Source organism: Gracilinanus agilis, chromosome 3, assembly GCF_016433145.1.
Source record: "Gracilinanus agilis isolate LMUSP501 chromosome 3, AgileGrace, whole genome shotgun sequence".
NCBI lineage: Eukaryota > Metazoa > Chordata > Mammalia > Didelphimorphia > Didelphidae > Gracilinanus > Gracilinanus agilis.
This window is the reverse complement of record NC_058132.1, coordinates 24,844,094-24,856,352: the sequence shown is the minus strand read 5'-3', so window position 1 is coordinate 24,856,352 and position 12,259 is coordinate 24,844,094. Positions and strand designations below refer to the sequence as shown.

The 12,259-nt window shown below is 56.0% G+C and overlaps 1 protein-coding gene across 1 annotated transcript in view; it reads left to right on the top strand.

Moving 5' to 3' along the window:
- Nucleotides 1-12,056, top strand: part of PRKD2 (protein kinase D2) — an 18,259-nt gene extending 6,203 nt beyond the window's left edge. The window contains exons 2-18 of the mRNA XM_044667325.1: nucleotides 724-862; nucleotides 1,180-1,311; nucleotides 2,507-2,661; nucleotides 2,825-3,047; nucleotides 5,476-5,550; nucleotides 5,643-5,796; nucleotides 6,752-6,869; nucleotides 6,989-7,066; nucleotides 7,604-7,865; nucleotides 7,986-8,038; nucleotides 8,307-8,379; nucleotides 9,802-9,908; nucleotides 10,037-10,198; nucleotides 10,310-10,408; nucleotides 10,731-10,998; nucleotides 11,439-11,524; nucleotides 11,646-12,056. Of these exons, the coding sequence (XP_044523260.1) occupies nucleotides 724-862; nucleotides 1,180-1,311; nucleotides 2,507-2,661; nucleotides 2,825-3,047; nucleotides 5,476-5,550; nucleotides 5,643-5,796; nucleotides 6,752-6,869; nucleotides 6,989-7,066; nucleotides 7,604-7,865; nucleotides 7,986-8,038; nucleotides 8,307-8,379; nucleotides 9,802-9,908; nucleotides 10,037-10,198; nucleotides 10,310-10,408; nucleotides 10,731-10,998; nucleotides 11,439-11,524; nucleotides 11,646-11,864 (2,403 nt within the window). The 3' untranslated portion in view covers nucleotides 11,865-12,056. The remainder of the gene's footprint in view (nucleotides 1-723; nucleotides 863-1,179; nucleotides 1,312-2,506; nucleotides 2,662-2,824; nucleotides 3,048-5,475; nucleotides 5,551-5,642; nucleotides 5,797-6,751; nucleotides 6,870-6,988; nucleotides 7,067-7,603; nucleotides 7,866-7,985; nucleotides 8,039-8,306; nucleotides 8,380-9,801; nucleotides 9,909-10,036; nucleotides 10,199-10,309; nucleotides 10,409-10,730; nucleotides 10,999-11,438; nucleotides 11,525-11,645) is intronic.
- The last annotated feature ends 203 nt before the right edge of the window (nucleotides 12,057-12,259 follow it).

The window sequence follows — 12,259 nt, the reverse complement described above, 5'->3', positions numbered from 1 at the left end:
CAGCAGAAGGGGGCTTAGGGTTAGGGTTTAGCAGAAGCAGTTTGTCCACCCTGAGGTGCCCCCGAGGCTCAGGGAGGCCTTACCTCAGACACAGGGTGCCCGATGGTGGGGTTCTTCACGGGGAAGGAAGAGCTCTGTGGCTGGGCATGTTTACACCTTCTCTTCTCTCCCTACCTGGCTGGTTTCATTTTCTGTTTCTAGACCGGTTTCACTTCCTGACCCCCTGGGCCCTGAGAGAGGGAGGCGCCCGTGGGTGCTGGGTGCTGGGTGCAGGTCCTTTAGGGACAGCGAGGCAGCCGTGAATCCTTCCGCCTCGGGTGAGGGTGGGGGTGACTGTGTGTTGGGAGGCTGGGGGTCGTCCCCCCTTTTCACTTTGGAGCCCTGCAGCCCCCTCTCCCGCTGCTCCTGGGCCCAGGCTGGGCTGTGGGCCAGGTGTTCGCAGAACAATAGATCTAGATCGGAAGGAACCGGGGTGGGAGTTTGGGCTGGGGATCACCAGGCTTTCCTGCACAGCCGAAGCACTTAGAGCAGCCCCTGGGGGGTTGGGGGGGCCCAGCCAAGTTCTCCTCCCAGAGCCCCCCAGGGTGTGGGTGGAGGAGGAAGGGAGGGGCAGGGGCTTTGGGGTCCCTTTGGGGGTTTCCGGGGGAAACGGGCCCAACCCTGGCAGGGTTCTGGGCTGCGGCAGGAGGGCGCTAACCCGGAGACTCCCCTCCCCTCCGCCAGTTCCCCGAGTGTGGCTTCTATGGTCTCTATGACAAGATTTTACTCTTCAAGCATGACCCCACCTCGGCCAACCTCCTGCAGCTGGTTCGTTCTGCTGGAGACATCCAGGAGGGAGACCTGGTGGAGGTGGTGCTGTCAGGTAAGTGGGCTCAGGAGGGAGGAGAAAAGCTTCCAGAATCCTTTGCCCTGGAGAAAGGCCAGATCTGGGAAGGACCCTTTTGGGCTCCACCCTGTTTGACAGAAAGGGAAACTGAGGCCCAGAAGGGCGAACCCCTCCCGGCCTGCGGCTCGGGAGTTGCCCTTCTGCCCCTGACTCTTCCCGCATCCAGCCTGGAGTTCTTTCGCTGGATTCGGTGTCTCAGAGGCTCTCTCGAAAAGAAGGAAAGGGAGGAAGCCAGCTAGGCTCAGGGCCCACCCCGGCAGGGGTCCTGACCACGGCCCCCTGCCCTCCCTCAGCTTCGGCCACCTTCGAGGACTTCCAGATCCGCCCGCACGCGCTGACAGTGCACTCGTACCGGGCGCCGGCCTTCTGCGACCACTGCGGCGAGATGCTGTTCGGCCTGGTGCGCCAGGGGCTCAAGTGTGACGGTACGGCGCCGGAGGGGCCCGAGACGTGGGGGGCTGTGCCGGGCCGGGCCCAGATCGAGGGGCTGCTCTGCTAGCAGAAGGAAACCACCGAGCCCCGCGCCAATGGCCAGCTTGTGTGCTGTCAGCAGACTCGTAGTTCTTTGGTGCAGGCCGGACACACCATGCTTGTGGCCATAGAGTGGGCCGGGGTGCGGGCAGACGAGTGACCGTGGTCAGCCCAAGTGCTCCCGCCTTCGAGGCCGTGTGGGCAGCCTCGATGCCTCTGAGCTACAAGCACTAGTGTAAGGGCAGGTTCCTGCGTGAGACCTTCCTCCTCACCTCCCAGGGAACAGTTCGGCTAGAGCTCAGAGGAGGGCCTACAGGCCACCCGGTCAAACCCTCTCATTTTACAGATGAGGAAACTCAGGCATGGGAGATGGGATTTGAACCCAGGTCCTGAGACTCCAGTAGGATTCATTACCCCTGGACCCTTTACTACGACCTCTTTAGAAAGTTGAATTGAGGGAGCAGCCAGGTCACTGGGCGCATGGAGAGCCGGGCCTAGAGATGGGAGGTCCTGGCTTCCAATGTGGCCTCAGACCCTTCCCAGCTGGGTGACCCTGGGCAAGTCACTTCACCCCCCACCCCCTGTGGCCCAGCCCTGACCGCTCTTCTGCCTTGGGGCCGATACCCAGAGTTGACTCTGAGGCAGAAGGTGAGGCTTATCTAAAAAAAAGAAAGTTGAATTGAGGCTCTCGTTTGGCTTGCTTGTGCCGGTCACCAGCTTTCTGGGTGAGATTCCATTAGGGAATGGAGGAGGAGAAGGTGGAATTGGGGTCACCAAAGAGGTAGGACTTTTTCTGGGTTCTGTGATGGAGACAGAGAGGGATCTAGCCGGAGGGAGCCTTCTGGGAGACGGGAAGGCACCCTGGCAGAGGACTTGGGGACTTGTGAAATGGGGGGACCTAGAAAGAGGAGGGCATTTGGGGGTGTCTGTGGTTGAGAAAGGAGGACCCGGAGGCTCCTAGAGGAATTCCGGCGGCCTCAGGGAGTCTTGGGGAGTGTTCTAGGAAGACTGGGCTGACCTCAGGCCTGGGGAAATGTTCTGGATGATGTCTGTGGTGGGAAGATGATTTGATGCTCGACCGTCCAGAGGGGTGCTGGGGAGTGTGGGACGGGGCCTTCTCCCACTGAGGCTGCCCTTCCCTCTCCCCAGGCTGTGGGCTCAATTACCACAAACGCTGTGCCTTCAGCATCCCCAACAACTGCAGCGGGGCCCGGAAGCGCCGGCTCTCCTCCACCTCGTTGGCCAGTGGTCACTCCCTTCGGCTTGGCACCTCGGAGTCTCTGCCTTGCACGGCTGATGAGCTGGTGAGGGCTTTGGGTCCCCGATTCTTTCCTCTGCCAATATCCCTCCTGCCCCCCTTCCCCCTCCCAAAAAAAACCCCCAAACCGGACTTCCAGCCAAGGGGTCGGTCACAGAGTCACCCGGGGAACAGAGACCGTGACTTGCTTCCTTCCTCCTTCTGGACAGAACCGCAGCTCCACTGAGTTGTTCTCCCGTCGCCTGCCCTCCTCCTCCTCTTCGTCCTCCTCCACATCCTACATGGGTCGCCCCATTGAGCTGGACAAGCTGCTGCTCTCCAAGGTCAAGGTCCCACACACCTTCCTCATCCACAGTTACACCCGGCCCACCGTCTGCCAGGCCTGCAAGAAGCTCTTGAAGGGTCTCTTTCGCCAGGGCCTGCAATGCAAAGGTCAGCAGGTAGCGGTCAGAGGGGAATCCGGGGTCCCAGAATCCCCTGGGTGAAGCAGAGACGTTCAGAGCCCTAGGAAGGGACACCTAGAACATTAGACTCGGAATAATGAACTTTAGGATGATTTTTTAAATTTATATTTTTTCAATTTTAATAACAAACTTCCTCAAAAGTTTTCTGAAGTTACACGATCCATATTGTCTCCCTTCCTCCTTCCCTCCCCTCTCCCAGAGCGGCCGAACAATTCGATCTGGGCTACATGTGTATTATCACACAAAACATTTCCCTATTAGAATAATGAACTCCAGAAGCAGACACCTAGAATGTCAGGTTTAGAACAGGGAACTCCAGAAGCAGTCACCTAGAACAGGAAAGCCCAGAATCAGACAGCTGGAACATCAGATTTAGAACAGAACCACCCAAACACAGTGCACCTTAGAAACAGAACCTAGAGTGTCGGATTTATTTCCATTTATCTGTCTGTCTGTCTATCTATCTATCTGTCTATCTGTCTATCTATCTATCTATCTATCTATCTATCTATCTATCTATCTATCCATCCATCCATCCATCCCTCTATCTATCTATCTTCTATCTATCCTTCCATCCATCCTTCCATCCATCTATCTATCTTCTATCTATCCATCCATCCATCTATTTAATTTATTTATTTATATTTATATTTTAAGTATTTTCCCCTCCTTACATGTTTCATGTTCTTTCCCTCTCCCTAAACCCCCGTAACCCTCCTTAGCCGACACACAATTCCACTGGGTTTTACATGTATCATTGATCAAGACCTAATTCCATATTATTGATAATTGTACTAGAGTTATTGTTTAGTGTCTACATCCCCACAGAGTGTCGGACTTAAAACAGAGAGCCACAGAAACAGACTCCTGAAAGGCCAAACTTAGAACAGAGGGCCTTGGAAAGAGACCCCAAGAAGTCAGACTTAGAATGAAGAACCACAGAAACATACTTAGAACAGAGAACTTTAATAACAGCACTTGGAATGTCAGATTTCAAGCAGAGAACCTTAGAAACCGATATTTAAAATAGAGGACCATATTTTGAACAATGATACATATAAAACCCAGTGGAATTGTTCGTTGGCTCTGGGAGGAGGGGAGGGAAAGAACGTGAATCGTGGAACCGTGGAAAAACATTCTAAATTAATTAAATAAAAATGAAAAAAAAAAATAGAAGACCATAGAAACAGGCGCCTAGAATGTCAGACTTAGAACAGAGAACCTTAGAAACATCTGTCTAGAATATTAAATTTAACTTAACATCTTAGGCATCAGTACTGAGAACATTAGACATAGAAGAGGCTTTTCATCGTAAGATCTTAGAATTTCAAAGGAATGAATGAAAACCACTTATTGTGAGGCTGTTAGGCTGCTCAATGAATAAAAAGCTAGGCCTGGAGTTGGGAGGTCCCAAGTTCAAATCTGGCCTCAGACACTTTCTAGCTTTGTAACCTTCGGCAAGTCACTGAATCTCGATGGCTGCTGTTCTGTCTTGGAACAGATATCTGTAGCTATTCTAAGGCAGAAGGGGAGGTTTGTTGTTGTTGCTGCTGTTGCTGCTGTTGCTGCTGCTGTTGTTGTTGTTGTTGTTGTTGTTGCTGTTGCTGCTGTTGTTGCTGCTGTTGCTGTTGTTGCTGCTGCTGTTGTTGCTGCTGTTGCTGCTGTTGCTGCTGTTGCTGTTGTTGTTGCTGCTGTTGCTGTTGTTGCTGCTGTTGCTGCTGTTGTTGTTGTTGCTGCTGTTGCTGCTGCTGTTGCTGCTGTTGCTGTTGTTGCTGCTGTTGCTGTTGTTGCTGCTGCTGTTGCTGCTGTTGCTGTTGTTGCTGCTGCTGTTGTTGTTGCTGTTGCTGTTGTTGCTGCTGTTGCTGTTGTTGCTGCTGCTGCTGTTGTTCTTGTTGTTGTTGTTTGCATTTTTTAAACAACTAACTGCAAGCACTTGGAGGGTACAAGCACAGAGGCAAAGTCAGAAGTGAAGGGCATTACTCTCAGGATGAAACCTTGGAACGTTGGCCTCCGGGTGCTAGACTACTTCAGGAGAATCTTTAGGACTTTAGAATCTTAGAATGTTAAGTTGGGGTCTAATCACTGACTGGAGTTTTTGAGGTTTGGGATGTCTAAATCCAGGAGTGGATGGCCAGCCCCACTCCGTGTTCAGAATGGATGGCAGGGGGGATGGCGTTTGGGGCTTGGACCGTCCTTCCATCCATCATTGGGGGACTCTGAGTCCTTTTGGTTGGGGTCTCCAGATGAAGTCTGGGGGTTTAGGGGTAAAGCCCCCATTTCTCACCGGGGAAGGGAAGTTGCCTCGATGGCCCTTGGCTCCTCTGTGGATGGTAGGGAAGGCGGAGAAGAAAGCGCCAGAGCTCCTGAGACTTTCTGCTCACCCTCCCCACCTGCAGATTGCAAGTTTAACTGTCACAAGCGGTGCGCCACCCGAGTCCCCAATGACTGCCTGGGAGAGGCACTCAATGGAGGTGAGCAGGGACAGCCGGAGGGGAGGGAGGGGGCCGGGGTGGGTTGACCGATGGGGGCCCCCGAGTTACGTGCTCCCTTCCCTCCTCTCCAGATGTGTCCATGGAAGAGGTAAGCGACTTTGGGGACAGTGACAAGAGCTCTCTGATGGATGAGTCTGACGACTCTGGGTTCATCCCTGGATCCCACGCGGAGAACGCCCTGAGGGCCAGCGAGGAGGAGGAAGGAGAAGTGGACAAGACCCAGAGGTACTGCGGCGAATGGCCCAGCACTCTGGTTTTAACTTGGCTTCCTGCTCTGGGCCTCAGTTTACCCAGGTTGAATTAGATGGTCTCTAAAGTCCTTTCTAGCCTCAATATCCCATGCTTCTGGGTCCCTTCCGGCTCTGACGTTACATTCTTTTATTTTTTGAATCTTGTTTAGATGGATATAATTTGTTTCCACTTGGCTTTGATCATCCCTCGCCCCATTCCCCATCGAGTCTCCCCTTGTATCAAAGGTTAAAAAATACCTCTTCGGGGGCAGCTGGGTAGTAAGGTGGAGAGAGTGCCAGGCCTGGAGTTGGGAAGTCCTGGGTTCTTATCTGGCCCCGGACACTGCCTGGCTGTGGGACTCTGGCTTGCCGAGCCCTTACTCTCCCCTGCCTTAGCAGGGGAACTTAGTATCGATTCTAAGACAGAAGGTAAATGCGTTTTAAAAACCCCCCACATTCCTCAAAGCCCTCCAACTTGGGCAAATCCATCTATACAGTGTTCTGTCCGGCTTCTGCTAAGAGGGGAGGCTGCGTCCCCGCCGGGGAAGGCTCCCCAGATTGGCCTGACATCTTCTCCTTCCCTTCTGGTTCTGAGCAGTCCCCGGCACAAACTGTGTCAGCCGTTCCCCAAGCACTGGGCGTCTACGTTATTCCCTGTTTGGTGGAACCCCTAAAAGCTCTGCAGTGGCTCCCTGAGCATCTTAGGGGCCCTCCTTTCTGCCAGGGACCTTTCGGGGTTGACACCGAGCCGCAGGAATTCTGGGTCCCCAGGTCTAGATGCTTTGGGGTCCCCTTTTTCAGCCCATTCCGGCTCCCCCGCTGTGAAGCGGAGTGCCCGTCTGCTCCCAGCCTTGCCAGCACGCACCGTGTCCTTGCTGTGGCATCGCGCCCGTGTCTGAGGGGCCTGACGGTAACCGCTCCCCCTTGTTGTGATCCCATCTCCCCTCCAGTTCCCTGGGGTACATCCCCCTCATGAGAGTGGTCCAGTCCGTGAGACACACCACCCGCAAGTCCAGCACAACCCTCCGAGAGGGCTGGGTCGTTCACTACAGCAACAAGGACACGCTGGTGAGTGGCCCCCCGGGGCTGGCGGGGGGGTGCTCCTTGGGGGGGAGGGAGCTCCCGACTCCTGGGGGGCCCCGGGGAAGAGGGGTGATGCCCTGAGTGATCACTGTCCCTCCTTCCAGAGGAAACGTCACTACTGGAGGCTCGATTCCAAGTGCCTCACCCTTTTCCAGAACAACACGACCAACCGATACTATAAGGTACGACGTCCTGGGCCCTCGTCCCCCAAGCCCGGCCTTGTGTATCTGCCGACCAACCCACTTGGGAGGGAGGAACTTGAACCTGGGACTCACACTGGATTCCAGGGACTGTTGATGATGGATGGTGATAGAATAGAACGGCGGAGAGCTAAAACCCTGTGTTCTGGGGGAACTGGGTGGCTCAGTGGATGGAGAGCCAGGCTTAGAGATGGGAGGTCCTGGGTTCAAATCTGAATTCAGACACTTCCTAACTGTGTGACCCTGGGCAAGTCACTTTACTGCCGTGGCCTAGCCCTTACTACTCTTCTGCCTTGGAACCAAAACACATTATTGATTCCAAGGTGGAAGGAAAGGATTAAAAAAATTTAAGAAATAAAATAAATAAAATAAAACTGTGTTCTGATGGACTGTAGATCCGAAGCTCTGCATACTGATCGTACTAGAGCCAAAATCCAATTCCTCAGTGCTTGCAGACCCCAAAGCTTTCTCTCTGGTCCCCTGAGGCGTCTTGACCCTCGCCGTCCTGTGTTCCACCAGGAGATCCCTCTGTCGGAGATCTTGGCTGTGGAGCCGGCCCAGAACTTCACCCTGGTGCCCCCAGGAACCAACCCCCACTGCTTTGAGATCGTTACAGCCAACACCGTCTACTTCGTGGGGGAGACACCCGTGCTGGCCCCTGGAGGTCCAGGCAGTGGGCAGGCAGCGGAGACCGCTCGGGGCTGGGAAACGGCCATCCGCCAGGCCTTGATGCCGGTCATACTGCAGGACGCTCCCAGCACTCCTGGCCACGCGCCCCACAGTGAGTCCTGGGATGCCCCCGGCCCCTGTGAATCTGCTGGGTGAGGGGAGCTCTTCTGAGGGCCGGTCCTCTGGGGCAGGGTGATGTGGCCTTCCTGAGCTCTCCCTTTGTCCTCCACAGGGCAGGCTTCTCTGAGCATCTCTGTGTCCAACAGCCAGATCCAGGAGAATGTGGTGAGGGCACCCCTGCTTCCCTCCAGCGGTTCTCTCCTTGGTGCCCCCCTTCCTAGCGTGGCCCCTCCTCTCCTCCCTCATCTTCACCTCCCCAGCTCCCTGCTCCCCTCTTTCCTGTCTCCATGCCCACTCCCTGCTCTCTATCTCCACCCCTCCTGCCCTTCTCTCTCCCCATAACCCTCTTCCCTCCTGCTTGCCCTGCTATGCTGTTCCCCCAAAGCCTCCCTTCCTCCATGACCACCCCCCGGACTGCTTTGCTTCCCCCCAGGACATTGCCACGGTCTATCAGATCTTCCCCGATGAGGTGCTCGGCTCTGGGCAGTTTGGAGTTGTCTATGGAGGTAAAAGCAGGCTGGCCTTTTGGTCCATTGGGATGGAGACGCCACGTTCTGTCCCTAATTCTCACTCGCCATCTGTTCAGGCCCTTATTGATGGAACTCCTCTTGGGGCTCTGTCTTTCCTTTTTCCTCACTTCCCAAGATCCCCTTCTCCCCTCCCCCGGATTCTCCGGTCCCTTCAGTTTTCTCCTATTTCCTCAGAAGAGGGCAAAAAACTTGGAGTCAGGAAGACCTGAGTTTGGATTCTATCCCACACATTTACCCACTGTGTGACCTAGGGCAAGGCCTCAGTTTCCTCTTTTATAAAATGGGATAAAACGAATGCCCATTTCAGAGAGTGGCTACAAGGATCCAATATGTTACTATATCAAATTAATTCAGCTGTCAACTTCCAAGTGTTATACAGTGTTCATTATTGTTATTATTGGTATCCCCCTCGAGGGCCTCCTAGCGTAACAGTAATATGAACCCATCTACAGGCTGTCCCAAGAGTTTTAGGGTGGTTTCAAGCTTTACTGGATTAAAGCTGCTTTAAGACTTTTGAAATTCCCAATATTGGTGGTGTCGGTGATGGTCACTCGTGTCTGACTCTGTGGCCCCCTTGGCAAAGGTATTAGAGAGGTTTGCCCTTTCTTTCTCCAGCTCATTGGACAGAATTTTATAGATGAGGAAACTGAGGCACATAGGGTTAAGTGACTTGCTCAGGGGCACACAGCTAAGAAGTGTCTGAGGCTGGATTTGAATTCAGGTGCTCCTGCCTCCAGGCCTGGTGTTCTATCTACTGTGCCACCTGGCTGACCATTCCCTGTGTATATGTGTAAATATATATGTAATATAAAATAATATAATAGTTTCTCTCATCTTGGCCTCAGATTGGGGAAGACATGAGTTCAAATTCTGCCTATCACATTACTAGTTGTGTGATACTGGACAAATTACTTAAGCCCTCAGTGCCCCCAGGCAGGCTGTAAGATTTTCGGGTACAGAAAAGTTGGGATGGGATGGCTAGGTGGTCCAGTAGAAAGAATGGAGCCTGGAGTCAGGGAGACCAGAGTTCAAATTCTGCCTCACATGCTAACCTTGTGACCTTGGGCAAGTCACTTCACCCTGAGCTGGAGAGAGAGAAAGAAATGGCAAACCTGTCCTGGGTCTTTGCCAAGAAAAGCCCGAATGGGGTCACGTGGAAGATGTGGACATGAATGCCCCACCAGCACTAAGGGAAAGTTGATGTGGTTCCGAGCCCAAACCCAACACGATGGATGGCTCCAGGGCTCAGTGAGGTACACGGCCACCCAATGTCAGACCCAGGATCCCCCTCCAAGATTTTCTGACCGGGAGCCTAGCGCCTTTTGGGGAGCCTCAGGTGGTGGGGGGATGTATGACCCACATTAGAGGGGACTCTGACCCGCCACGGGCTATCTGCAGGGAAGCACAGGAAGACGGGCAGGGACGTGGCTGTGAAGGTGATCGACAAGCTCCGCTTCCCCACCAAGCAGGAGAGCCAGCTCCGGAACGAGGTGGCCATCCTGCAGGTGAGGCCCCGGCTCCCTCCTGGGGCAGAAGGGCCCCGTCTGGGGGGGCTCTCTGGGGGAGAGGCAGGCACGGGGCTGCATGGCAGGGGGAGGGAAGGGCTTGAACCCTCCCCGTCCTGCCCTGGCAGAGTCTGCGGCACCCGGGGATCGTGAACCTGGAGTGTATGTTTGAGACCCCGGAGAAGGTTTTTGTGGTGATGGAGAAGCTGCACGGGGACATGCTGGAGATGATTCTGTCCAGTGAGAAGGGCCGGCTGCCTGAGAGGCTCACCAAGTTCCTCATCACCCAGGTGGGGCCCTGCTCCTGGATCTCCCCCAGGCCCAGGGGCTGTGGGTAAGGAAGGAGAATTGGGGAGGGTCTCCTCACACCCGGCCTGGTTTCTCCGTGCCCCCCCCCCCAGATCCTGGTGGCCCTGAGACACCTGCACTTCAAGAACATCGTTCACTGTGACCTGAAACCAGAGAATGTACTTTTGGCCTCAGCGGATCCCTTCCCCCAGGTCAGTGCTGGCTCTGGCTGCAACTCTTGGAGGACCCCTCTCCATCTGAGGCCTCAGTCTCTCCAACCTAGAGCGGGAGGGGGGGCAGCAGAGTGTGTCAGCTTGGAGGGAGGGCCTGCCTGGCTGCCCCAGGGAGGAAGTCAGGGCTCTGGGGGTCCATCCCTACTCCTGGGGGGCTTGGGGGGACCCACAGAGGCTCAGCCCTGCTGGAGTGCCAAAGGCTCCTAGAGGGGCTGGAGCCCAGGAAGCTGGCAGACCACCCAGGGGTGTTGGGAAGCTGGGAGCCCTCTCTGGGCTGTTAAGACCCCCCCCCCCCACCTAGGTGAAGCTGTGTGACTTCGGCTTCGCCAGGATCATTGGGGAGAAGTCCTTCCGCCGCTCGGTGGTGGGGACTCCCGCCTACCTGGCCCCGGAAGTGCTGCTCAACCAGGGCTACAACCGCTCCCTGGACATGTGGTCCGTGGGGGTGATCATGTACGTGAGCCTCAGTGGCACCTTCCCCTTCAACGAGGACGAGGACATTAACGACCAGATCCAGAATGCTGCCTTCATGTACCCGGCCAGCCCCTGGAGCCACATCTCTGCCGGAGGTACCCCCGGGGCAGAAGCCCTACTCCCAGCCTCTCCTCCTTCCATTATCCATTATGGGGCTGCAGTGGAGCCTGCCTTCAGATCTGGCCTCGGACCCTGGGCAGCTGCTTTAATTGACCCCTCCGCGCCCCAGGGAAAGCCTCTCTGGGGAACCTGGGGAAAGGTGCCGCGGTGGCTGCGGGGATCGCCTGGTCGGAAGGATCTGGGGGGAGTCGGGGAAGGAGGGAGGAGGCCACCCAAAGAGAGGTGACTCATGCCCGGAGCTGCATTGAGGAATGCCAGCCGGTACCCAATGGCAGAGCCCAGGGCTGGCAAGGAATGAATGAATGAGGCTGGAGCAGAAGGCCCAGATTCTAACACCTTGAGCATGGATTGGCTGGGCCAGGGAGGGCCCCCGCCATGGCCGACCATCCTCCCACACCCCATCTCACCCCCACAGCCATAGACCTGATCAACAATCTGCTGCAAGTGAAAATGCGGAAACGCTACAGCGTGGACAAGTCACTCAGTCACCCCTGGCTGCAGGTGAGCGCGGCCTGCCTAGACGGGGAGCCCTCTTATTGGCTCAGCGGGCAGTAGGGGCGGGAACTCTCGCGGGGCTTAGTGGGCCCCGCCCTGCTTACCCCCCCTCTCCCCGCCCTCCCAGGACTACCAGACCTGGCTGGACCTGCGGGAGCTCGAGGCCAAGATGGGAGAGCGGCACATTACCCATGAGAGTGACGATGCCCGCTGGGAGCAGTTCGCCGCTGAGCACACGCTGCCTTACCCAGAACACCTGCGCGGCGGCGCCGGCGAGGGCGGGGAGCCCTTCCAGCCCCAGGACCACGAGATGCAGGGCCTGGCCGAGCGGGTCAGCGTCCTGTGAGGCCGCTGGGCCCCCTCCCCCTTTTTTACGGACCCGACTGGCCTATTCCAGCACCTCCCCCCACCCCGACCCCTCCCCTACCCGCGGAGGAGTGAGGAGGGCCAGAGGCCAACCAGGAACACTCTGGGCTGAGCTCTTCCCGCCCCTGCCCTCGAACATCTTCCCCGGAACAGTAAAGGGACTTTTCTCGGAGCCCTCCCTCTCGTCCTGTCCTTCATCCGTCTCACTGTCCCGCAGACGGGCCCCCTGAGGTTCCTCCAGGAGCCCTTTTGGGGGTGCCTTCTCTTTCCCCCAGCTCAGAGCTGGAGGTGATGGGGGCAGGGGAACGAGGGCCCCACCTTCGGGGCCTTGGGCAGGAAGCTTCCTCCTCTGGGGGATAAGGGAGTGGAACAAAG